This window comes from Serinus canaria, chromosome 8 (genome assembly GCF_022539315.1).
Source record: "Serinus canaria isolate serCan28SL12 chromosome 8, serCan2020, whole genome shotgun sequence".
NCBI lineage: Eukaryota > Metazoa > Chordata > Aves > Passeriformes > Fringillidae > Serinus > Serinus canaria.
Genome location: NC_066322.1, coordinates 10,158,860 through 10,177,934, shown reverse-complemented (window position 1 = coordinate 10,177,934; position 19,075 = coordinate 10,158,860). Strand labels below are relative to the sequence as shown.

At 44.3% G+C, this 19,075-nt stretch overlaps 1 protein-coding gene across 2 annotated transcripts in view; it reads left to right on the top strand.

Moving 5' to 3' along the window:
* Positions 1–19,075, top strand: part of DMAP1 (DNA methyltransferase 1 associated protein 1) — a 30,037-nt gene that overhangs the window by 6,731 nt on the left and 4,231 nt on the right. For both annotated transcript variants that reach the window (XM_050977559.1, XM_050977560.1), the window contains exons 5-9: positions 1,404–1,562; positions 2,657–2,824; positions 3,719–3,904; positions 6,753–6,824; positions 17,735–17,807. In XM_050977559.1, coding sequence (XP_050833516.1) covers positions 1,404–1,562; positions 2,657–2,824; positions 3,719–3,904; positions 6,753–6,824; positions 17,735–17,807 — 658 coding nt within the window. The remainder of the gene's footprint in view (positions 1–1,403; positions 1,563–2,656; positions 2,825–3,718; positions 3,905–6,752; positions 6,825–17,734; positions 17,808–19,075) is intronic.

The following is a 19,075-nucleotide window of genomic DNA, read 5'->3' as shown; positions in this document are numbered from 1 at the left end:
TGTTGCCACCTTCTGATTTCTTTCAGGGGTTCTCACCTGAGCAGCCTTGAATGGGGCTGAGGAAGTGTTTTGGAAGTATCTTTGCTCTTGTCACATTCTCTTTTCTACTGAGGCATCTGCCACCTTCCCTTCTATCCACTGCAGAGGGCCCTGCTGGCTCTTCTCATGTGTGTGTGTTCTCCTCTAGAAATTATTTTGTTTCATGATGTGCATGGGACATCCTTACAGTGTCTGGTAAGATGGCTTTGCTCCTGGTGGAGGTGGTACTTGAAGGCTGAGGTTCAGTGCATCCCCAAGAGATCTGCTTCACCTTTGAATTTCTGCATAAGGGATAGAGGAAAGGCAGTAGACCTAAAGAAGCTGTTACTTGGAGGATCAGAAATGCTCCTCTGGGCTGTAGGGAGTTCACGAGGATGACTTTCTTGGTGACAGGACACAAAACCACAGAGGTGTTGAAGCACATCTGCTTCTTGCATGCATACTTGGAGGCAGGACCTCCTCAGGCTGAGCAAAGTTTTGCTGCAGGAGGGAGTGAGAGGCAATAAGGGAGGAAAGCACAGGGTTATTTACACTTTTGCTTTACCACATGCTAGGATTTCCCCTAATGTAGTAAGTATTTTTGCTGTTTCTTTAGTACTCATGTGACACTTGTTTTCTGGATAGAGTCCTTGCAGAGCAGTCCCAGGCTGGGTACAGGAGTGTGAGCTTGGTCCTTTAGGCACCTGGGACACTGTGAGAGTTGGACTGTCATTTGGCTCTGTCATTCTTCTGGGGAAAAGATCTATGGGGAAGGGAGGGACAAACTTATTTGTCAAGTTTATGGCCTTCAGTTGTACAGTACACAGTCTTTCAGATCTTCATTATACTGTCTGCACCAAACATGAAAGAAGTAGTCTGAGTATCAAAGCAGAAGGTGTGCTAAAGGCTGGGGATTACTGCCCCTTGCCTTTCCTGTTCTTCCTGTACAAGTGAGCATGTCCCAACCTAAGTAAAGAGTCAACTGTCAGAGCACTTTGTGCCAAGGTATTGGTTTTGCTCTATGGGAGGAATGCAGGGAGGCTGGCTGAATCTTGGTTTCACTGTCATGTTAGCCTGAAATTTTAAAACCCATAGTCAGGATGTGGGTTGCTGACCTCTGCCTGTGTAAACTGAAGTAGGTTTCAGCCTCTGTGGCAGTAGTTCCTGGTAGGCTTCCCTGAATGTCACATTATGGCCTTGGGATCACACATTGCTCCATATCAAGTCCTCTGCCTGCTCATTGTGTTTCCTATCAGGACTCATTGCTCAGGGTCCTGGCAGCCCCCTCCTGTCAGTGCTGTGCTCATGCTCTTGGCTCTTGTTACTTGGCAGTGAAAAGGGCAGTGCTGCAGGAGAGCTACCATGGTTTTCTCTTGCCTCCACAGACAGTGCAGGTTCCTGTCTACTCGGAGCAGGAGTACCAGATGTATCTCCACGACGACGCGTGGACCAAAGCTGAGACAGACCATCTCTTCGACCTGGCTCGGCGCTTTGATCTGCGCTTTGTAGTCATTCACGACCGCTACGATCACCAGCAGTTCAAGGTGAGTCCTGGGGGCCGAGTTGCTGCTAGCAACCTGCTGCTATGGCATGTGCAGGGTTTTCTGCACTTGAAAGACCAAATTACCCTTTATTTGAACTTAATTAGGGGAAAATAATGAATTATTGGCAGCAAGGAATATTGAATTTCCAGCACAAGGCATTGCTGTTTGCTTTGTTTGTAATTAAATCCACTGTGACTTGTTCTCATTCCCTGTTGTGTTTTATTAGAAAGTTAGAAGGTTTGCACCTGCCAGGAGAACAGCTCATTGTTACTTGAAGATAAGGCAACTGGGGAGTTTATTTGAGCAGGCTAGGTGTTCTGTATTTCAGTCTAGGCCCTTGGAGAAGGGTCTGCCAGTGAACCCTGGGTACAGGGACTTCTCTCTTCTGACTTGTGGTCTGACATGGTGCAGGTTTCCATCATCTCTGCTGTGAAACAGGGACCATCAGTGGTCTGAAACTGCAACCCTGGTGTCATGATTGCTGATCTATTATACTGGTTCCATGCCTCCTGGTGACATAGGGAATGATGTGACATCTACAGAACAGATCCTTGTAATCCTCTGAAATGCTCACATGAAGAGCAAAGTAAAATAACATGAGTATGCCCAGCTGAGCAGCCCAAACATCTTTTGGGCCCGGGTTAATGGAATACAGCTCAGACTTCATTAAATCATGGGCAGTGAATTGATGCTGCTGATACCTTGGCTGTGACTTGAATGACCATTGTCTAGAGCAACTCGCAGACCTGCACATTTGTTGCAGTTTCCTGCTTGCAGGCTTTCTCTTCTCAACTCTCCTTGCATCCTTTTATCTTCACTGCTGTATTGTCTCTGAACCCTCAGCACTGTTGGATCTTTTAGTGGGTATTTTTAAAGTGGTAGCTATGAACCCATGGCAGTTAATTCATGCAGCTCACTGAGAAACTCCTCCTTCCCTGTCATTCCCCTGGCACCTGCAAGGGTCCCTGCTAGGCCTTCCTCCCAGGCCCTGTCTCTTGTACTGTATGTGACATCCTTATGGTCCTTAGGTGGCTACTGCACAAGGCTTTGATTAGTTCTTCCATAATGTTGTCATCCTGTGATGTCTTCCACAGAAAAGGTCAGTGGAGGATCTGAAGGAACGGTATTACCACATTTGTGCCAAGCTGGCAAACATTCGTGCAGCTCCGGGCACAGACCTAAAAATCCCAGTCTTTGATGCTGGCCATGAGAGACGAAGGAAGGAACAGCTGGAAAGGCTTTACAATAGGACACCAGAGCAGGTAACTTGGGGAAGAGAGCATCACTTCTCCAGAAGATTGATAAGTTGAATCAGGAGGTGTATGATGCAGGCCATAGGGTGGGAAAGGTAAAGAACGGCTGGTCAAGAAAAAAGCGACATCTGAGTACAGCTTTTGTTGTTGGGTTAATGTCCATTTAAGGAGTTTAAAAGGACAATAATTGAGAAATCTGACTATCCAGGAGAAAGGCCTACATGAGCAGAGTAATGGTCTGACCTTCTCAGTGACACTGACTGTATTAGTCCTCTGATAGAAGCAAATTCTCAATGTCATTATGAGTACCAGAGTTTCGTAGAGAATTATTTATTTGAGAGTAAAAATCTTTCCAGAAAGCATCAAAGACTAAATCTACATGCTTAGTTCTTCTCTATGTTGAAGCTATGTAATGCAGAGATTAAAAAAGGGTGTTCTCCATAGGCTGGGGGAGAGCATCCTTTTCAGTTAGCTCCCTCCAAGGACAAGTTCATATGTGACTTCTTCACCCCACTGACAGATGTCGGTACTAAGCATAGCTGCTCCAGGTTCTATATGCTATGACTGGGGAGGGGAGTTTTTTTCTTTTCACAACACTGTATTTGCAACTACAGCATATTTGTGCTTTTTAACCATCTGGGAAGATGGGATTAGTAATTTATGGATTGTTGAAGGGCACATCATAAATGTTGTGATACAGTACCTGCCAGATTGTAGAGTGGCATTGCCGTGGGTGCAGGGTAAGGTTATGGAGTTAACATGCTCTACAAATCTAAGAAGTTAGGCAGGAGCATAAAATCATTCCCGGCCTGGCCCAGGGCAGAGCTGCTATCGGTAGATGGCCCCCTTGCCTTGCCAGGCCTCCTCTGCTCTCTGACTGCCCTGACGTGCTCTGGTCTGCAGGTGGCAGAAGAAGAATACCTCATCCAGGAGCTCCGTAAAATTGAAACCAGGAAGAAAGAGAGAGAAAAGAGAACCCAAGACCTGCAGAAGCTCATCACAGCTGCTGACACCACCACTGAGCAGAGGCGTGCTGAGCGCAAGGCCCCCAAGAAGAAGCTGCCACAGAAGAAGGAGACAGAGAAGCCTGTAAACATTTATCTTCCTTTTTTTCCCCTTTACCCTGTTTATGCTCTGGCTGGGTAATGTTTTCTGCAGCAGTCCTATGGGGATCAGGCCCTTTCTGGGTGGTGGGAGTAACTGCTGGCTGCCTTCTGGCAGATATTTTTTGGTTAGATCTTTGGAAGGCAGATTGGTGTAAGGCAGCCATTGTCAGAATCCCCTGGTGTGCTCTCAGTCTCTCTCCCATTTGTAAAATGCTGGTTTAAGTCCTGTTTATCTTTCCCTGCCTGAGAAAAGGGATGAAATAATACCAAGTGTTAATGCATCATGGCAAGGAGAAGCATCTGTCTCCCTGCTTCTCCCAAGTGTATTCTGTTAGTGCTGTGTAGGGTTGGCCCACAAACCCATCGTCTTTCACCTGTCTTATTTTTCTAGTTCAAGTTTTCCTTTCCTCCCCAGCTCCTGGATCTCAGCAGCATCTCCCCAAGCTCAGTACATACATGCCTTTCTCCTGATCCTCATCTGTGATCAGAGCAGCCCTGCTGTGGGCCTCGTGTATTCTGGGAGCTATTGGCTGTTTTTCCATGAGCTGAGCTGCAGTCTAAGGAGCCCAGAACACAGCTTTCAGTTCACATTTGGTGTTACCTCAGTTTCCCTTGCTGGAAAGAGGTGGACATCATGGACTGAGCTAAATTCAGCACCTTCAGTAGGAAAGGGCTGTTAAAAAAATCTCAGATGTTTCCAGTGAGTCCCTGGGAAATCCTGTCCCTCCACCTTGTGAACAGAGAGTACTTGAGTCATTTTTCTCCAAAAGGTTCTGTACAGAGAGCAGGGAGAAGCAGTGAATTCTAGACAGTTATTGCTTGAAGTGTGCCTAATGGCCACCACTTCCTCGAAACACTCTTCGGTGTGTCCTGTCCCATGTGTGTCCCTGCTGTGTGGTGAGTATAGTACCACTGGGCACCTTGTGCACTGAATTCCCTAAAGGGTTGTTCTGGGAAAGCTCAGCCATGGCTGGCATATCTCCCTGTAAAGAAAGCAGTTTGTCACTGGTGGGAATGAACAAAACGGAGCTAGAGAATGTGGCTGGAAAGATGCTGAGGATGTCAAGGCAAGGGAGTCCACCCCTAAATGTTGGCTGGGGCCTGTCTGCAGGCATGTAGTGCATAGGCACACCAGGGCGGGCAGAGAAGCAGTTTCTGTTGTTGCAGTAGCATCATTTCATCCATGACAGAGTCCATTAGGAGTCAATTACCAACTATAGCCAGGAAATGTTAAGAAAAAAATTGCATTTTAACTAAGAATTTGAATCGGGAGCTGCATCAGCATCATTTCAACAAAGGAAAATCATTTAGCAAAGAGTCAATTGAGGTTGAAGCGTTTACAGCATGTACAGGCTGTACAGGCACATGAGGCAAAAGAACCCATTTAATTGCTTATTGCTGAATGCAAGTCAGAGTTGGCTTGGCTGAGGCAGTGATGCTGATTTCCCCACACTGCTTGTGTCAGGGTGTTCAGCAACAGGCTGAGGGGCAGAGTTCAGGGAGTTTGGAAGCCAGCCTTTGTGCAGAGGAAGCTGAAAGGATTGGTTTTTGATTGCAGGCTTGTTTGTCTCTAATAAGGCAAGCAGGGAGGCTGTATCCTGCCAAAGATCAAAGCGATTTCTACAAGTTCATTAGCCCTTTTGGTAGTTAGAGAATACTTTTTCCTTCATGGTCATGTTTAGAAGTCTTTTCCCGGGTCCTCTCTTTATCGGACAGAGAACAGATAACTGAAATAATCTTAATGTCTGGCCATGCAGAGTGGTTTGCAAGGAGCCACTTCAAGACCAAGATCTTGAGATAGCTGATAGGGATGTGAGAGTTATTGGCAGGGAACTTGAGAAATTGAGTCACTATCTTTCAGCCTCTCTTATGATCTTGGGGTAGTTCTGGCTGTCTCAGCCCTGTCTGGAACAAAGAAAGAGCAAGCTGCAGAGCCTCTCTGCAGAGAAATCTGGGAGCAGCAAGACAAATGCTGTCTCCAAAGAAATGGGGAGATTTGAGGTGACTTGGTTCTGGAAAAACACAATTGTGTATGTATTTTGCAGAAGTTGTGGCTATTCTTAGCTTGAATCGTAAGTAGTGCTGATCCATTCACTGCACAGATAGTCTGGTCTAATAGTTTAAAAGTGTGTTCACCTTTTGCTTTGCTCATCAGCGTAGGTCTTAAGGGATTGTAGTTATTTTTTCCATTTCACTGAAATGCAGCTATATGCTCTACTGTTAGCAGCAGAACCATGGAAGTTTGGTATTTTAATGCTGTGCTTAAAATACGAAGTAAGAAAGAAAACTGTCTAATGAGTGGACAAATGGCAAAACGTGGATGAGCAGCAGGCATCCCTGGGAGGGGGCAGTCCTTGCATCCTCATTAGTGGCCTCAGGTCTATACAGATCAGAGGTTTCTCAGCTCATTCCTTTGAGAGTTTACAGTAAAGGCAAGATTTAGGGAAGTCCTGGGCTGTTTTGATCAGTGAAATGGGCCAAAGTTGGATAAGGATGATACTGTGCAAATGTGTATAAATACCATGTAAGGTCAGGGTTTCTCTGTGGGTGGATGTAAGTCTCTGTGCAGAAAGTGCATTTATACCAACTGACCAAAAATGTTTGAGCTTTCCAAAGATGCCTTGAACTGGAGTAGTTTTCTCAATGAATTACTTGGGACTTTCCCTCTGAATCCTGTTGCCTGGGATTTTCCTCTTGCCTCAGCTCTGACATGTGGCCGTGGCAGGTGGTTCTCTGTCATAGGAAATGGTGTTTCCCCTTCAGATAGTTTCTAGATGAAATGTGTTTCTTGTGTTTCCTGCATCAACACATCCTGTTTCAATCTCTTTCAGGCTGTTCCTGAGACTGCTGGCATCAAGTTTCCTGACTTCAAATCTGCAGGTGTCACGCTGCGGAGCCAGAGGGTAGGCTCTTGTCCTGTTCCCATGGGCCCTCTGTTAATGTCTTTCATTTTGCCTGGCTCTCTTCTCGTCCTTTTATAGCTAAAGAAAATCAAGTTCTTGCCTCTAAAATAAGAAAGGAATTCCATAAATGTGGAGACTCAGAAACCTGGAATGCTGGCTCTGTGGAAGCCAACTCATTGCCTTGCAGAGGCACCTGAACTTGCTGGTGTTTGTCACTAGTGTGCCTGCTCTGCTGTTAGACACCTGTAACAGAACCAAATGGAGCTCTCTAGTCGAAACAGAGCTCACAGCCAGAATTAATGGGCCCCTTGGAGCATGTGTGTTACTAGCTAAGAGGTTCTTTTGGAGTGTTTGGGCTGGAAAGGACCTTAAAAATCATCTAGTTAAGATGATTAAGTACTGCATGTTTAGGCTGCGTGTTAAAAAAAACAGAAACATATAAACATAGAATTTTTTGCTTTTCTATTTACATTATCTTAGAAGATATTTTTTGGTAAAGCCCCCCGTGTTCAGTCTGTTGCAGAGACACTCCTGAGTAAAAAGCTTCCTTGCTGTTTTTGTATTGCTTTCTTATATCAGCAAGACTTGACACCTGCCGCTTTGCCACAGGTTTTGGGATATCAAGTAACTTAAACCTGCTCAGTCAACTGAATGTTTTCAGCGAAGTTTTAATATCAAAATCCTGTGTGCCTATACAAGTACTTTTTGCTTTTTTCCTAGCTAAAAAAAAAAAGAAAAGATTTTTAATTGCCTTATTATAGCAAAGTTTGATAAGTACATTCCTTGCCTGGCATCCTCACTTGGCGTAAAAAAAATTTAAAAGACTGTTTTTATGGAATGTTCTTTTGATATCAGACTGGTTTCAGATCTTGCTGGCTGTTAATAGAAATGTGTTTGGGATAATGCTGCTTTGATGTACTGGTGCATGTGTGTGTTAGAGTTGGGATGCCTCAGCAGGGTCTCTGCTGAGGGGCCCTTTCAGTGTACCAGTGCCACCATCTGCAGGATAAGTGTTTGAGTGAGGGGCTGCAGCCTTGAGGAAATCACAGACCAGAGACAAGCAAGATTGCAGTGCAGGTGTTGAGATTTATTGAGACGTGGCAGATGTGTTCTCCAGCACTAAGATAAATAGAGTAATTTATGGAGATTGATTTGGATTTTGAAAACTAATAAGTAATGGTTGATCTTTTCTATTTTTTTTACCCCCTCTGGAAGAGAAGCTGAGCAATAATGTATTGGTGATGGAACCATCTGGCAAAGCCAGCAGCCTTTTTGTGCGCCAGACAGGCAATTCAAATCCCAGCCTTCATGAAAATGGGTGCTACATGCTTTTATCTGTTCCCTTTAATGCTCTCAAGATGCATTGTTAAGCTGAGGCATGGCAGTCTGATTCAGCAACTTTTAGCCTGCAGTATCCCAGCTCCTGGAGTGACCTAGAGCAACTTTCTGTGTTCTTCTTGAAATTTTTAAGGAGATGAATGCTGTTCTTAGAATTACCAGGTGTTTGTAAATTGAAAAGATGGTTCATCACTGATCTAGGTGAAAAAACAACACCTTGCTGTTTGGAAATATGAAACCTACCTCTAAGCCAGAAAAATGAATTCATTTGTGGCTTTTAGCCAGTCACCTGGCTTCCTTATCCAAGCCTTCCCTGTTTTTAAAATGGGAACTATTAGACTCACTTGCTTCAGAGATGCATGATTGGGAGAATTAATTACATCAGGTCAGTACAGGCCTTTTGAACTGGCAAGAGGTGTTGAAGTGCCAAGTGTTATGGAGTTGACAGTCCATGCTAATCCAAATTATTTTACTTGTGGGGTTTATATGGCAAACCCTCTGATCTCCAGTGATGTGGAATTGATCAGGGTGGAGGCTGACTAGGACTAAGTGAGGAATTGGAATGAAGTGGTGGAAATTCATACTCTGGCAACATCCAGCATAAGATGTTTTGCCCTTAACACAATGAAAAAAGATTTCTAAAAGCTTGTGCTGTCCAGCAGTAAGTTCTTTTGCCTGAAGACCTGAAGAGTTCCTCACCTAAAGGCTTCAGTTTTCCTCCTTTATTTCATACTTTGCTACTGTGCTTTATGCCTTTCGTGGTTAGGTGAAGTTGGATTTTGCAGTGAGATCAGGGCTCAACCTCTGTCATGTGTGAAAAATGTACCATATCATCCCCAGGATAATAGCACTTACTCTTTGATTAGAGATTTTTTTTTTTTCCCTGAGGATTTACAATTAGTCTGAAATCTGAGTTAAAATTAATTTATAGAAATGAGTCCTTGAAGAAAAAGTTAGGAATCCGTATTCAACTTAATTTTTTCCCAGTAGTTTTTATGACAATAGCCATGGCTCTTCAAATTCCCTGTCATTACAGCTTACACAATCTTATGGACAGGCTGAATTTGAAGACTGTTTTTTTTCTCCCCCTGTGAGGATTAATGGTCACTTAGAGCCATTATTCTTCATAACTGAAAGTTTCTCCTTCAGCAGACGCTGAAGAGTAATCTTCTGCAGTGACTTCGACAAGCTGGCTTCTATCAGACTGGCCTCAGTCTCCCATTGTTCTCCATGGGACTGTGGCCACAGGCAAAGAAGGCCACAGCCCCCGTGCCCTTGCTCTGCGTGGGATTTCCCTCTGCCTCCTTACAGCACAGACTGCAAGTTTCTCTGAGGCAGTGAGAAGCTGGGCATTATGAAAAGCTTCCTCTTAATTCAAGGCAGTGTATTGCCTTGGTGCCACTGAGAACAGGGGGCAGTAGCCAATGTTTGGAAAGGGGTGAGCCTTCTAAGAGTTTCTTGAAAAGAATTTTAGACCTTTGCATTTGATGTTAGTAAAACAGTGTTATGAAAATAACATCAGAAGTGTATTATTAATCCTAAGCATTGCTTCTGGAAAACTTCCTGTTATACCAGCTCTGCTCAGTTGGGAGGTCAGACAGCCAAAGAGCCAGAGGAGAAGAGAGATGTGTAGGGAATTTGAACAGGGAAAGGTGAAGAAAAGACTAAAGGGAAAGCAGGGAGCTATGAGGAGGGAATGCTTTGCTGTGGGTCTTCCTGAAGGAAAGGAAGATGGGAGCTGTTGAACTTGGATCTTTTCAGGATCCAGACAAACAGTAACTACACGTTTGTGATCTGGGCATGATGTTGCTTCAGTAGGGCAGAAGTGAGTTTGTTCTGATTTCACCACAGTGTTTCTGTACCATGTATGATCAGCTTTCTTTTAAATTTAACCTTTGTCTTTGACTTTGTTGTGTTCAGAGCGCTTGACTTTGGCATACTTAACATCTCTGCAGTGTGTTTTAAATTCTTCTCTCTCAGCCCTGTCAGTGGATTTTAACTTACAATTTTGGTAATGCTGTTGAATTGCTGCAGCAGTGCTTTTAAGAAAGAGGATAATGCGTGGAAAAGAGTGGATGTTTGTACCCACTCCTGTGTGTTGAGGTGTATGTCTGTGTCCTTGCTCAGTTGTCATGGGTTTGGAAGCAAAGGAACTGGAAGAGAATTGATTTAAGTGGTGTCTCATCTGGAAACAAAACAAAACCTTGTGTTGAGAAGATGTTTGTAGAATTCTCAGTCTGCAGAAAGGATTGAGGGATGCTCCAGCTTAGTCATTCAAAGCTGGCCTCCTCCCCTCAGAAAAGGCTTCCAGCCAGCAGCCTGACTCCATCTGCTTAACTGGGATCTTGTGATGGTAAAATTAATTTGCCAGTTGAACAAATTAAGAAAGAAGTAAAGGAAGGAAAATTACAAGTAGAGCTTTAGTACCCATTGATTCAAATATGCAAACTTGCCAGCTTTTAAATTTTTGGTAGCCTTCTGAGCACTTTTTTAGCACTGATTGATGAATAAGAATTTAGTGTGGTTGTGTGGGGAAGCATGTGTGTGCCTTCTTTCATTTTTTTTTTCTTGGAGTGAGAACTAAGTGCTTCCTGCAAGTCCAAGGTGAATGATATTTCTAGAGGAAGATGGGTTTGTATGTATGTGTTTAGACATGTTTATTCTCTATATTTGATCTGACCAATAATTACATGGCCAAGCACGCTGGCTGTTTACCCTGCACTGGAGGCTTCTGGCTCTGTTCCTTCCCTGTCATTAATGCAAACCCAGACTTCATTGGCAGTGAGCATGTGACACATCTGTCTGTCCTCCTGTGATCAATACCGTCCCTTCAGAGGTTCAGCTTTTGAAAGCAGTTCCATAAAATACCAGTTATTCTTATTTGGATTTGATAAATTTAATTACTTGAAGCAATTAATTATTTATTTGCTTTGTATTGATTGCACTCCAAGGCGTTCTGACATCAATCTCATGGAGATCAGCACACCCTTATTAGGTGGGGAAAGTTTATGTTTCCAGGTCTGAACATCCCATGGATTAGTTAGCTGAGATATGCTTGTTGCTTCTGCTAGCAGTTTTTCATTAGTGAAGTTGTATGTTTTGCACTCTTCAAGAGAGTGGCTGGGAGTAATTTCCACAGGGAGTCTGACAGGTGTAGAAGGGAAGTAGTTCTCTCATTTCTGTGAATAAAACTTATGAAGAAATGATGCAGGCTGGATCGAATTCATGTTGTGGCATTGCCATCTATTTGTTGTACTATATGCCCTTTAATTAGGGCCAAGAGAGTGCTGGTACATTTCCTAATCAAACTCCTGTCTGTAGAGAATGAAATAAGATGAAAATATTGGTGTATTTATTTTCAGAGAGAACTGCAAAGGATACAAAATCTTGAATGAACTAGAGGAGATGAATCCAACATGTCTTTTCCTCCATTCTTGTTTTTAGCTAAACCAAAAGGCACTTAATGTTAAATTGCTGAAAGAAAATCCATCCATCACCTTTTTTTGTGGAGGTCATTGATGTGGGAGAGCATTTGGACCAAAGCCTTAGTAGGTTCTCGGGTATAGGAGTGGGATCACTCTGGGTGCAGGAATGGGACTTTTAAAATAAATTGTAGTTCTGGAAATGACACTCCATGTTGCTGCTTCTGTAGAATCATCCAGTACCAAACAGTGTCCATGCAGTATGAGGCCTCAGGGACCTTTGTCAGTCCTGGATTTGAGAAGCTTTTAGTACCTTTGTGTGCCTGTAGTGACACAGTCTGGGGTGTCATTCATCAGCCAGTTTTATTGTGTGTAACATGTGCAGAGCTCCATATATATCACTCTTTTCTTTCATTAGTGTAACCAATATAATGATCGAACTGTAATTAGTCACTGCAGTTGTTGGTATTTGTGTAAGTGGAGATTCACTTAAATTATTTAAGAGAAAAGCAACATCAGTTCAAGACTAGATGCATGTGTTGCTACACTTTGCTATGTCTGATCCGGAAGTTTACATAATGTTCTTGTACTATGGTAGGGTGTCCTTGGAAATCCCCCTCCTGTGGCCAGTCTTAGGGTCCTCCCTGCAATCACAGCACACACTGCTGTATGTTTGATTTGTTTCTGTCAGATGCAGTTTAGAGGCTGCAGCCATTTCCATTTTCTGCAGGTCTCAGCTTGGTCTTCATGCCTGTAGTGAGAGCAGGGGTAGGACTGTCTGGGAGTCTGCAGATCTGCTTAAAGCAAACTACTATAGTGTCATTCTGGTAATGTACTTTTAGCATAAAATACCCCCCAGTAAAGATGTCCTGTGCAGTTCTTTCTTCTGCAGCACTTCAGTTCCATGCAGTGAAGCACTTCACAATTTCAGCAATGTGCAAGTTCATATCTAAAACTGAATTTTTCAGCTGAGGTTTTTCAAATTCCAGAGCTCTAGGCTAAAGTACTTAATATGCTTCTTTCCTTCCTTGGGTCTTAAAACTGTACAGAAGGGGAGGCTCTCTGCTTCTGCAGAATAGAGCTATGCAACTCAGGAATTTTTGACCTTCAGGCAGAAAATGCAAAAAATATTATTTATCTGAAACTTTAGCACTCCTTCCTGGAAATCCACTAAACCATTCAGTACTCTAAAGATATCCATGAAGAAAGTGCCTAATGAGAAAGTGTTCTTGCTGCTGAAATCCATAAGGAAGGTGGTTTTCAATGTCAGTGACCTGTGTTATAATACTGAGCAATACTGGTGCTGGTGCATAAAACCACAGGTACAGCTGTACAGGCTGTACAGGCACAGGTTAGATGTGTGGAGATTTTAGGGTTAATGTTTTTAGGACAGTTATATTGTTTAGGGTTGGGGAAGGCTGATTTTAAGAAAAAACTTACCTTAAAATTGAATTAAAATGAAGTGCGGCATCAGGGAGAGTTCATGCGAAATATTGAAATAACCACTGATTAATTTTAAAAACCTTGTATTTTGGTGATAGACCAAACAAAAGGTTTCAGCAGAAAAGAAGATTTTTTTGGGGGAAGAGTGGAAAGTTGGGAGCATCAAAAAAGAAGCATTTATGTAGAAAGTGATGGATTGAGAGCAGGACATTTAAGATGACCTCACAAATACAATCACTTAAAAGGCCCTGACTGAATCTGTAGATCCTGCAGACCTCTTCCATTCCTACTGCAGATCCCCATGACAGCCTCTACCTGCCAGGTGGTGATGCTGTGAGACATAACAGGACTGTGTCGCTCTGCTATTATTTAGACTTCATTACTCTGCTAAAATAGATTCAAATACATTTACAACTATGCTTTAAAGTATTAGCATAAATCATGAAAACTGAATGGCACACAAAAATAAATGAACCAAGTCTGTTTGGGAAGGCTATATCTTCAGTTATTTCTTATCCTGTTTGTTAATTTAATGAATTTTGCCAATTAGCAATTAATTTGCAGTAGGTCTCCTAGTCATTAGTGTGAATTAGCGAGGTTTTGTTGGCGGAATGCCTCGAACATTAAATAAAAACCCTGTATCATGCAAAACCTCAAGGGTACTCTGTGGTGAGATCCTGTAGAGAAACTGAGCTGCAGAGAGTCCATCCCAGTCCCAGCCCTTGCTGTGAAGGTGTGATGGCTGCTCTGGTCTGATCTTTTTAAACTGCTTGACCCAACTCTGGAGCAATGTCCTCTTCCTTCAGGGGAGAGCAGAGCAGGTCAGTGTCCTGTATTCCATGTCTCCCAGACCAAGTCCATTCCAGCAGAGGCTGTGTATCCCAGGCTTCTCTCTGCACAGGCAGGCTCTGGTACTGTGGCTTTGTGGTGTTGACTCACAATTTTCTGTAGCTCTTTATTTTTCTCTTGGTACACGCAGTTCATGTGTTTAATGCAGGTTGTTTATAGCAAGGACAAAGGATTACAGTCTTTAAATCAAAAGTGATGTTGGTGTAATTATAAGCACAGGCTAGTGTTGCAAAGAGGGCTGTAGGGAGAGGCTGTCAGAGGAGAAGAGCATCCAAAATATAGTAACCTCAAAAATCCCAGCTAATCAGTTTTCTGACGGGAGCAATCTGTTTCCCAGGTATTATTATTATATGGGGACTTTAAAGATAATAAATAACAATAATAGTCTACTATGAGGAAGGAAAGAAAAGGGCAAATGCCATTCACCTCAGAAGCTGTGGTTGCTCACTGGAGTTCTCCGAGGAACATAATTTTCCTCAGTCCCTGTGGAGGCCTCCATCCATGACAATACCAAGAGCATCCCAGGAGCTGTGGTGTCAGCAGTAAGGTTGCCTGAAGGGGTGTTTTCATTTATGCAGGGATATGGCCCACAGAAACCACATGTCCCAGTGCAGACATCATGAGCCAGAGCGCTCTTCTCTGGGCTGCTGGCTGGGACTTGTGGCCCCTGTAGATCGCTTTAGTCTTTGGGAATGAGGGGCAAGTGAGCACCACTTCCAGCACTATGCTGCTTCCCTGGATATCTGCTTGAAAGACCAAAACAAAGAAGGGCTTCCTGAAGTAAGCTTGGTCTTATCAGAGCTGTACAGAGCATGAAGACTTCTCTCTTGCAACAAGGCATCCCAGCTAACGGACCTTGGCTAACAGATTATCAGTAGCGTTTGAGTAATAGACTGCTCATTTAGTTTTAATACATTTTGCATAGAGAGCAATCAGCCTTCATCAGTCTTAGAGATGAATTGGCTTAGCCAGCTAAATTCTAAAGATATTAGTCCGACAGCAGCCACATAAATCATAACATTTTCTTAATGATGGTAAAATTAAAATATACTCTTGCTTTGAGAAACCAATGAAGCCTTCCTGTTTGCAGGCCAGATCCTCCTGCCTGAATTAAAAGGAAGCTTAATTGATGTGGTTTTAAACTAAACTCACAGTCCTACTCTTCCTCAGCATCTTAAGTGTTCCTTTCTTTGAAGTTAAATTAATTTGTCCTGCCTCTCCTTGCTCCATCTTCAAATCTTCAAGGGTGTCAGTGAAGACCAGACTCCTGTGGGACATGATCCAGATGTGCACAACATCACAGTTGAAGGCTTTGCCAGCTTGTTTGCATTGCCAGTAGTTGCTCGAGCTAGTGGAGGCCTCCCAGGAGGAAAGCTTGTGCTCTTCCTCTAACCAACAAACCAAGACCTGTCTGTCTACCTAGCCTAGCCAAGGATGAACTTTTCTTGTCCTTTGCTCCTGAAGCTGGCTTGGTGCCCAGCATGCTTTTGCCAGAAAGGAAATTAACAGAAGGGAATCCTGCCTTTGGCTAAAAAGGCTTCAATGTCTGGTGTGGGGGTAGGAGTGAGGACACTCTCAGGGCAATTGTATATCCACAAGTTTTTCAGTGCGGAGGTACTGGGCTCGTTGTGTCCCCCAAATTAAGGGGACCGTCTGACTAGGTCAGCCCATACATCCCAGGCTGAGGCAGAGCTGGATACATCACCCATCTAAACGTTCTGTATGATTCCTCATGGCGCAGAGCAATTCTTTGGGCTGAGTGCTCTTGCTTTCAGGGATATCTTCCAGATGTTCTAGACTGACCACTCAGTCTTCTGCTAAGCTGTGCAAAGTGACCTTTCCTTCCTTGGCCTCCTGCTGCTAGCTGCAGCATGGCACCCATGGAATAAACAGAACATCTCCTGTCCCAGTGCCCTGGGCTGCCTTATCTTAGGCCTCTACCCTCTCCTTTTCAGCAGAGCCTGTGCAGGTAATTTGTGCAGCAGAGCTCCTCAGAAGACCTCTTTTAGTGAGGTTCTGTCAAGTTGAGACTCTGGGCTGAAGAATGAAATCCAAATACGTGATAACTTTGACAGGCATTCTTCTGCTAAAACAATTATTTTGTGGTGAACTGCAAAGAATTGGTTTCTTTACAAGTAGGAAAGAAGTATGAAATTGACTGCTGTGCAGAAACCCCAGCACTAAACCAAAGACCTTTGGGGTAAAAAAAAAAAAGGCAGATGCAGGCTGGTTTCTTAGAAATCCTCCCGTAATAGTCCTATTGGTCCTTTGCTGGAGTATTTTTTGTGGTGCTAATATCTGTCAAAAAGGACACAGTGCTTCTCAGCATGTGAAAGGCCCATTCCCCTGGGGTGCTCTGTGGCATCCATACTCTGGTTTCTTGGCTGAAGTGACGTTGTGGAGAAGGCAGGATCCTTCTGGTCATACACAGGTCCTACACTGGTGTTGTGGAGCAGCTGATGGGACATAGCCATAGCTGAGTTAAGGTTAGAGCTCTCACCATTTGGGGATGGGTGTGTGCATGCAGTGCTCCTGCATTCAGAGGATTTAGGAAGTTCCAAATGGAGCCTCGTGGCATTTTTGTGTTGGGGCAGCGAATAGTGGAAGCGATGGGTCTAATCTGGGAGACTGATATTGGGCTGCCTGCTTTGGACAACTTCAGCCTGTGGCTTATGGGAAGTAAGGTGACCACAGGCCCTCCCAGTGAGCTCTCCTCAGAGGCAAGTTTTACGGTGGAGTGAAAAATGTTTCTTCCTTCAAGTCATTCCCAGCCACGTTGCAGACTCGTGGTTGGTGGACTCGTGGCTGAGGTTGGGGCCCCTGGCCAGTAAGTGGTGTGTGCAGGATGGCTGCAGGATGCTCTTGCCTCCTGGCTGCTCTATGGCCTGTCAGGCAACTTGGGTTGGTGATTGGGATCCCCAGGTTGAGGTGTGAGGTCACCTTTCCGGGGTTGGATGTGGAAGGGCAGCCTCTGCCTGTGCAGAAGGGTGTTTGACAATGCAGTATTGAGAACCATTTCTTTCCTGGTGTGTCTTATAGCATAGCCGAGGGCTTTCATTTCTTCTTGAATATATCCACGGGGCTCGGAAACCTGTTCTCCCTGCCATATTGTGCCAGCTGCATTTGTGCTGCTGGTAATCTAATAAATGCTTGGTCTGAGCAGCTAGCACTCCTGCTAGAGCCCAAATGAATGCAGAGGAAGGACCCTGCTAAGTGTGTGCATTCTTTCTCTCCTGGACAGCTCCAATTCCCTTTCATAGCTCACATCTGATGCTTCCTCTCTCACCTAGCCCCTTAGCTCCGATGTAAATGTGTGTGCACACTTCCGCCAGTCAAGTAACTGTGCTCTCTCTGTCTCTCCCCTTTGTTACAAAGCCTGCTCTGTAAATGAATCCCACAGGTCTGGGGCTCAGCAGGTAAAAGGAGAAGTGAGTCTGTTAGCGCATGAGTCTAATCAGGCCGGCTAAAGCGAATAAAGTAGGGCAGCATTGCACATTAGCCGCTGTGTAAATGAGCCCTTTGATGGGCTGGGCACCGCGGGAGAGGGTTTGAAGCCAAGAAGAACTTTTGTTGTTAATTCAGTGACACATGGAAACTGTAAAACAGCGTGTCTTGCACACACACGAGAGAGAAAATAAAAGCCCTCACGACCGGGCTTTTCAATACCTGCCCTCAGACCTAGTCTGAAAACTTTCAGCCCCTGTCTCCCTCTCTTACCACTTGATTTTCCTTTCTCTCCCTTTCTTTTTTTTGTTCCCCCTGCACTATAAAAAGAAAAGCTCTCTTGCCTTTTGAACTAGACGGCTGTGAGTGAGGGCTATCTCTGAGCTGTGTGGCTCTGTTACCTTTGTGTTCCAGATGAAACTGCCAAGCTCGGTGGGACAGAAGAAGATTAAAGCCCTGGAGCAGATGCTGATGGAACTCGGAGTAGGTGAGTAAAGGGGGCACGCGAGAGAGAAAGAGACACACAGAGCTAGCCTTTGTTCTCGAGATGGGCTATTTTTTCCCCTAGTAATACAGCCAGTTTCTTGAATAACAGTATGTGAATGGTTTTTAAAATATTTTATGTGTTTAAAAAAAAAAAGAGAGGGTAAAAGCCAGAACAAGATGCACAGGGTTTTTTTTTTTTCCTCCCAGTAGAAAAATCTTTTAAAAGAGCCTTTGTTTCTCTCTTGTTTGGGCCTTTTTAACCATCAAGAGAGGCAGCACAGTATTAGGAAGGCAAATCTCAGCCTTGCCGGGAGAGGTACTTCTAAGTGTGTTAGTGACCACGGCACGCGCATTGTTCAGGGCTGCCCTGTCTTGCTTTTAAGCTTCATTTCCCCTTAATTTACTGCTCACGGTGGCAAGTCCAAAATGCATCTGGGACTGTTCATCCCCCCTTTATAGGTTGCATGCTGTGTGAAAATCTGGAGCATCTCCGCTGAAAGGCGAGTAAACACACATCCCTCACTCTTGAACTCAAGTGTCTTAGCAGCTGAAAGAAGGGTTCACTTAACATGTACAATACCTGCTCGTGGCTAGAGGGGGAGAAGTGCAGCCTATGGCCAGCGGCTGCTCTCCATGCAGTGGGGACAGTTTGCAGGTATTACAGGTCCCAGCATGCAGTGTCTCTTGATTAGACACCTGATGATTCCTTCCCCCCCACCACTGTGGCTGGAGAGACATTTAAAGGTAGGAAAAGAGAAAAATAGAAAGAAAAAGAGAAGCCTTATTAATGATTTACAAGAGATCACTGAGCCTGTTCCCAGCACTGACTTCTGTTAAGTATTGTTAGTTTTTTGGGCCAACTGGTTTATGGCTTGATATGTTGTCTCAGAGACTGTGTCATTCTGAAGGCCTCCTGTGGCTGGTGAAAGTGGCTCAGCCAGGATGTTTTCCTCTTTCTGCTGTAGAACTAAGGGAGTTGCTGTTTGTGCTAGCTAGGGAAGCATGAGGGAAGCATGTGAGTACTTCTTGGAGCTCACTTTCCATGAGGGTAAGGAGGGGTTCCTGACTCCCCACTCCTGCCTCACAGAACTCACATATCTTGAGGGTCTCTTGGAGCTTTGGCCCTGCTGTACCTTAGAGTGCAGAACCACACCCGGGCTTTGTGGGGGTGAGCACAGTGCCAGCAGGAAGGGGGTCATGTGGGCAGCCCTGCAGACAGGGCAGACTGCTGTGTATTAGGGCAAACATGCAGAGCTTCATCCTTTCCTT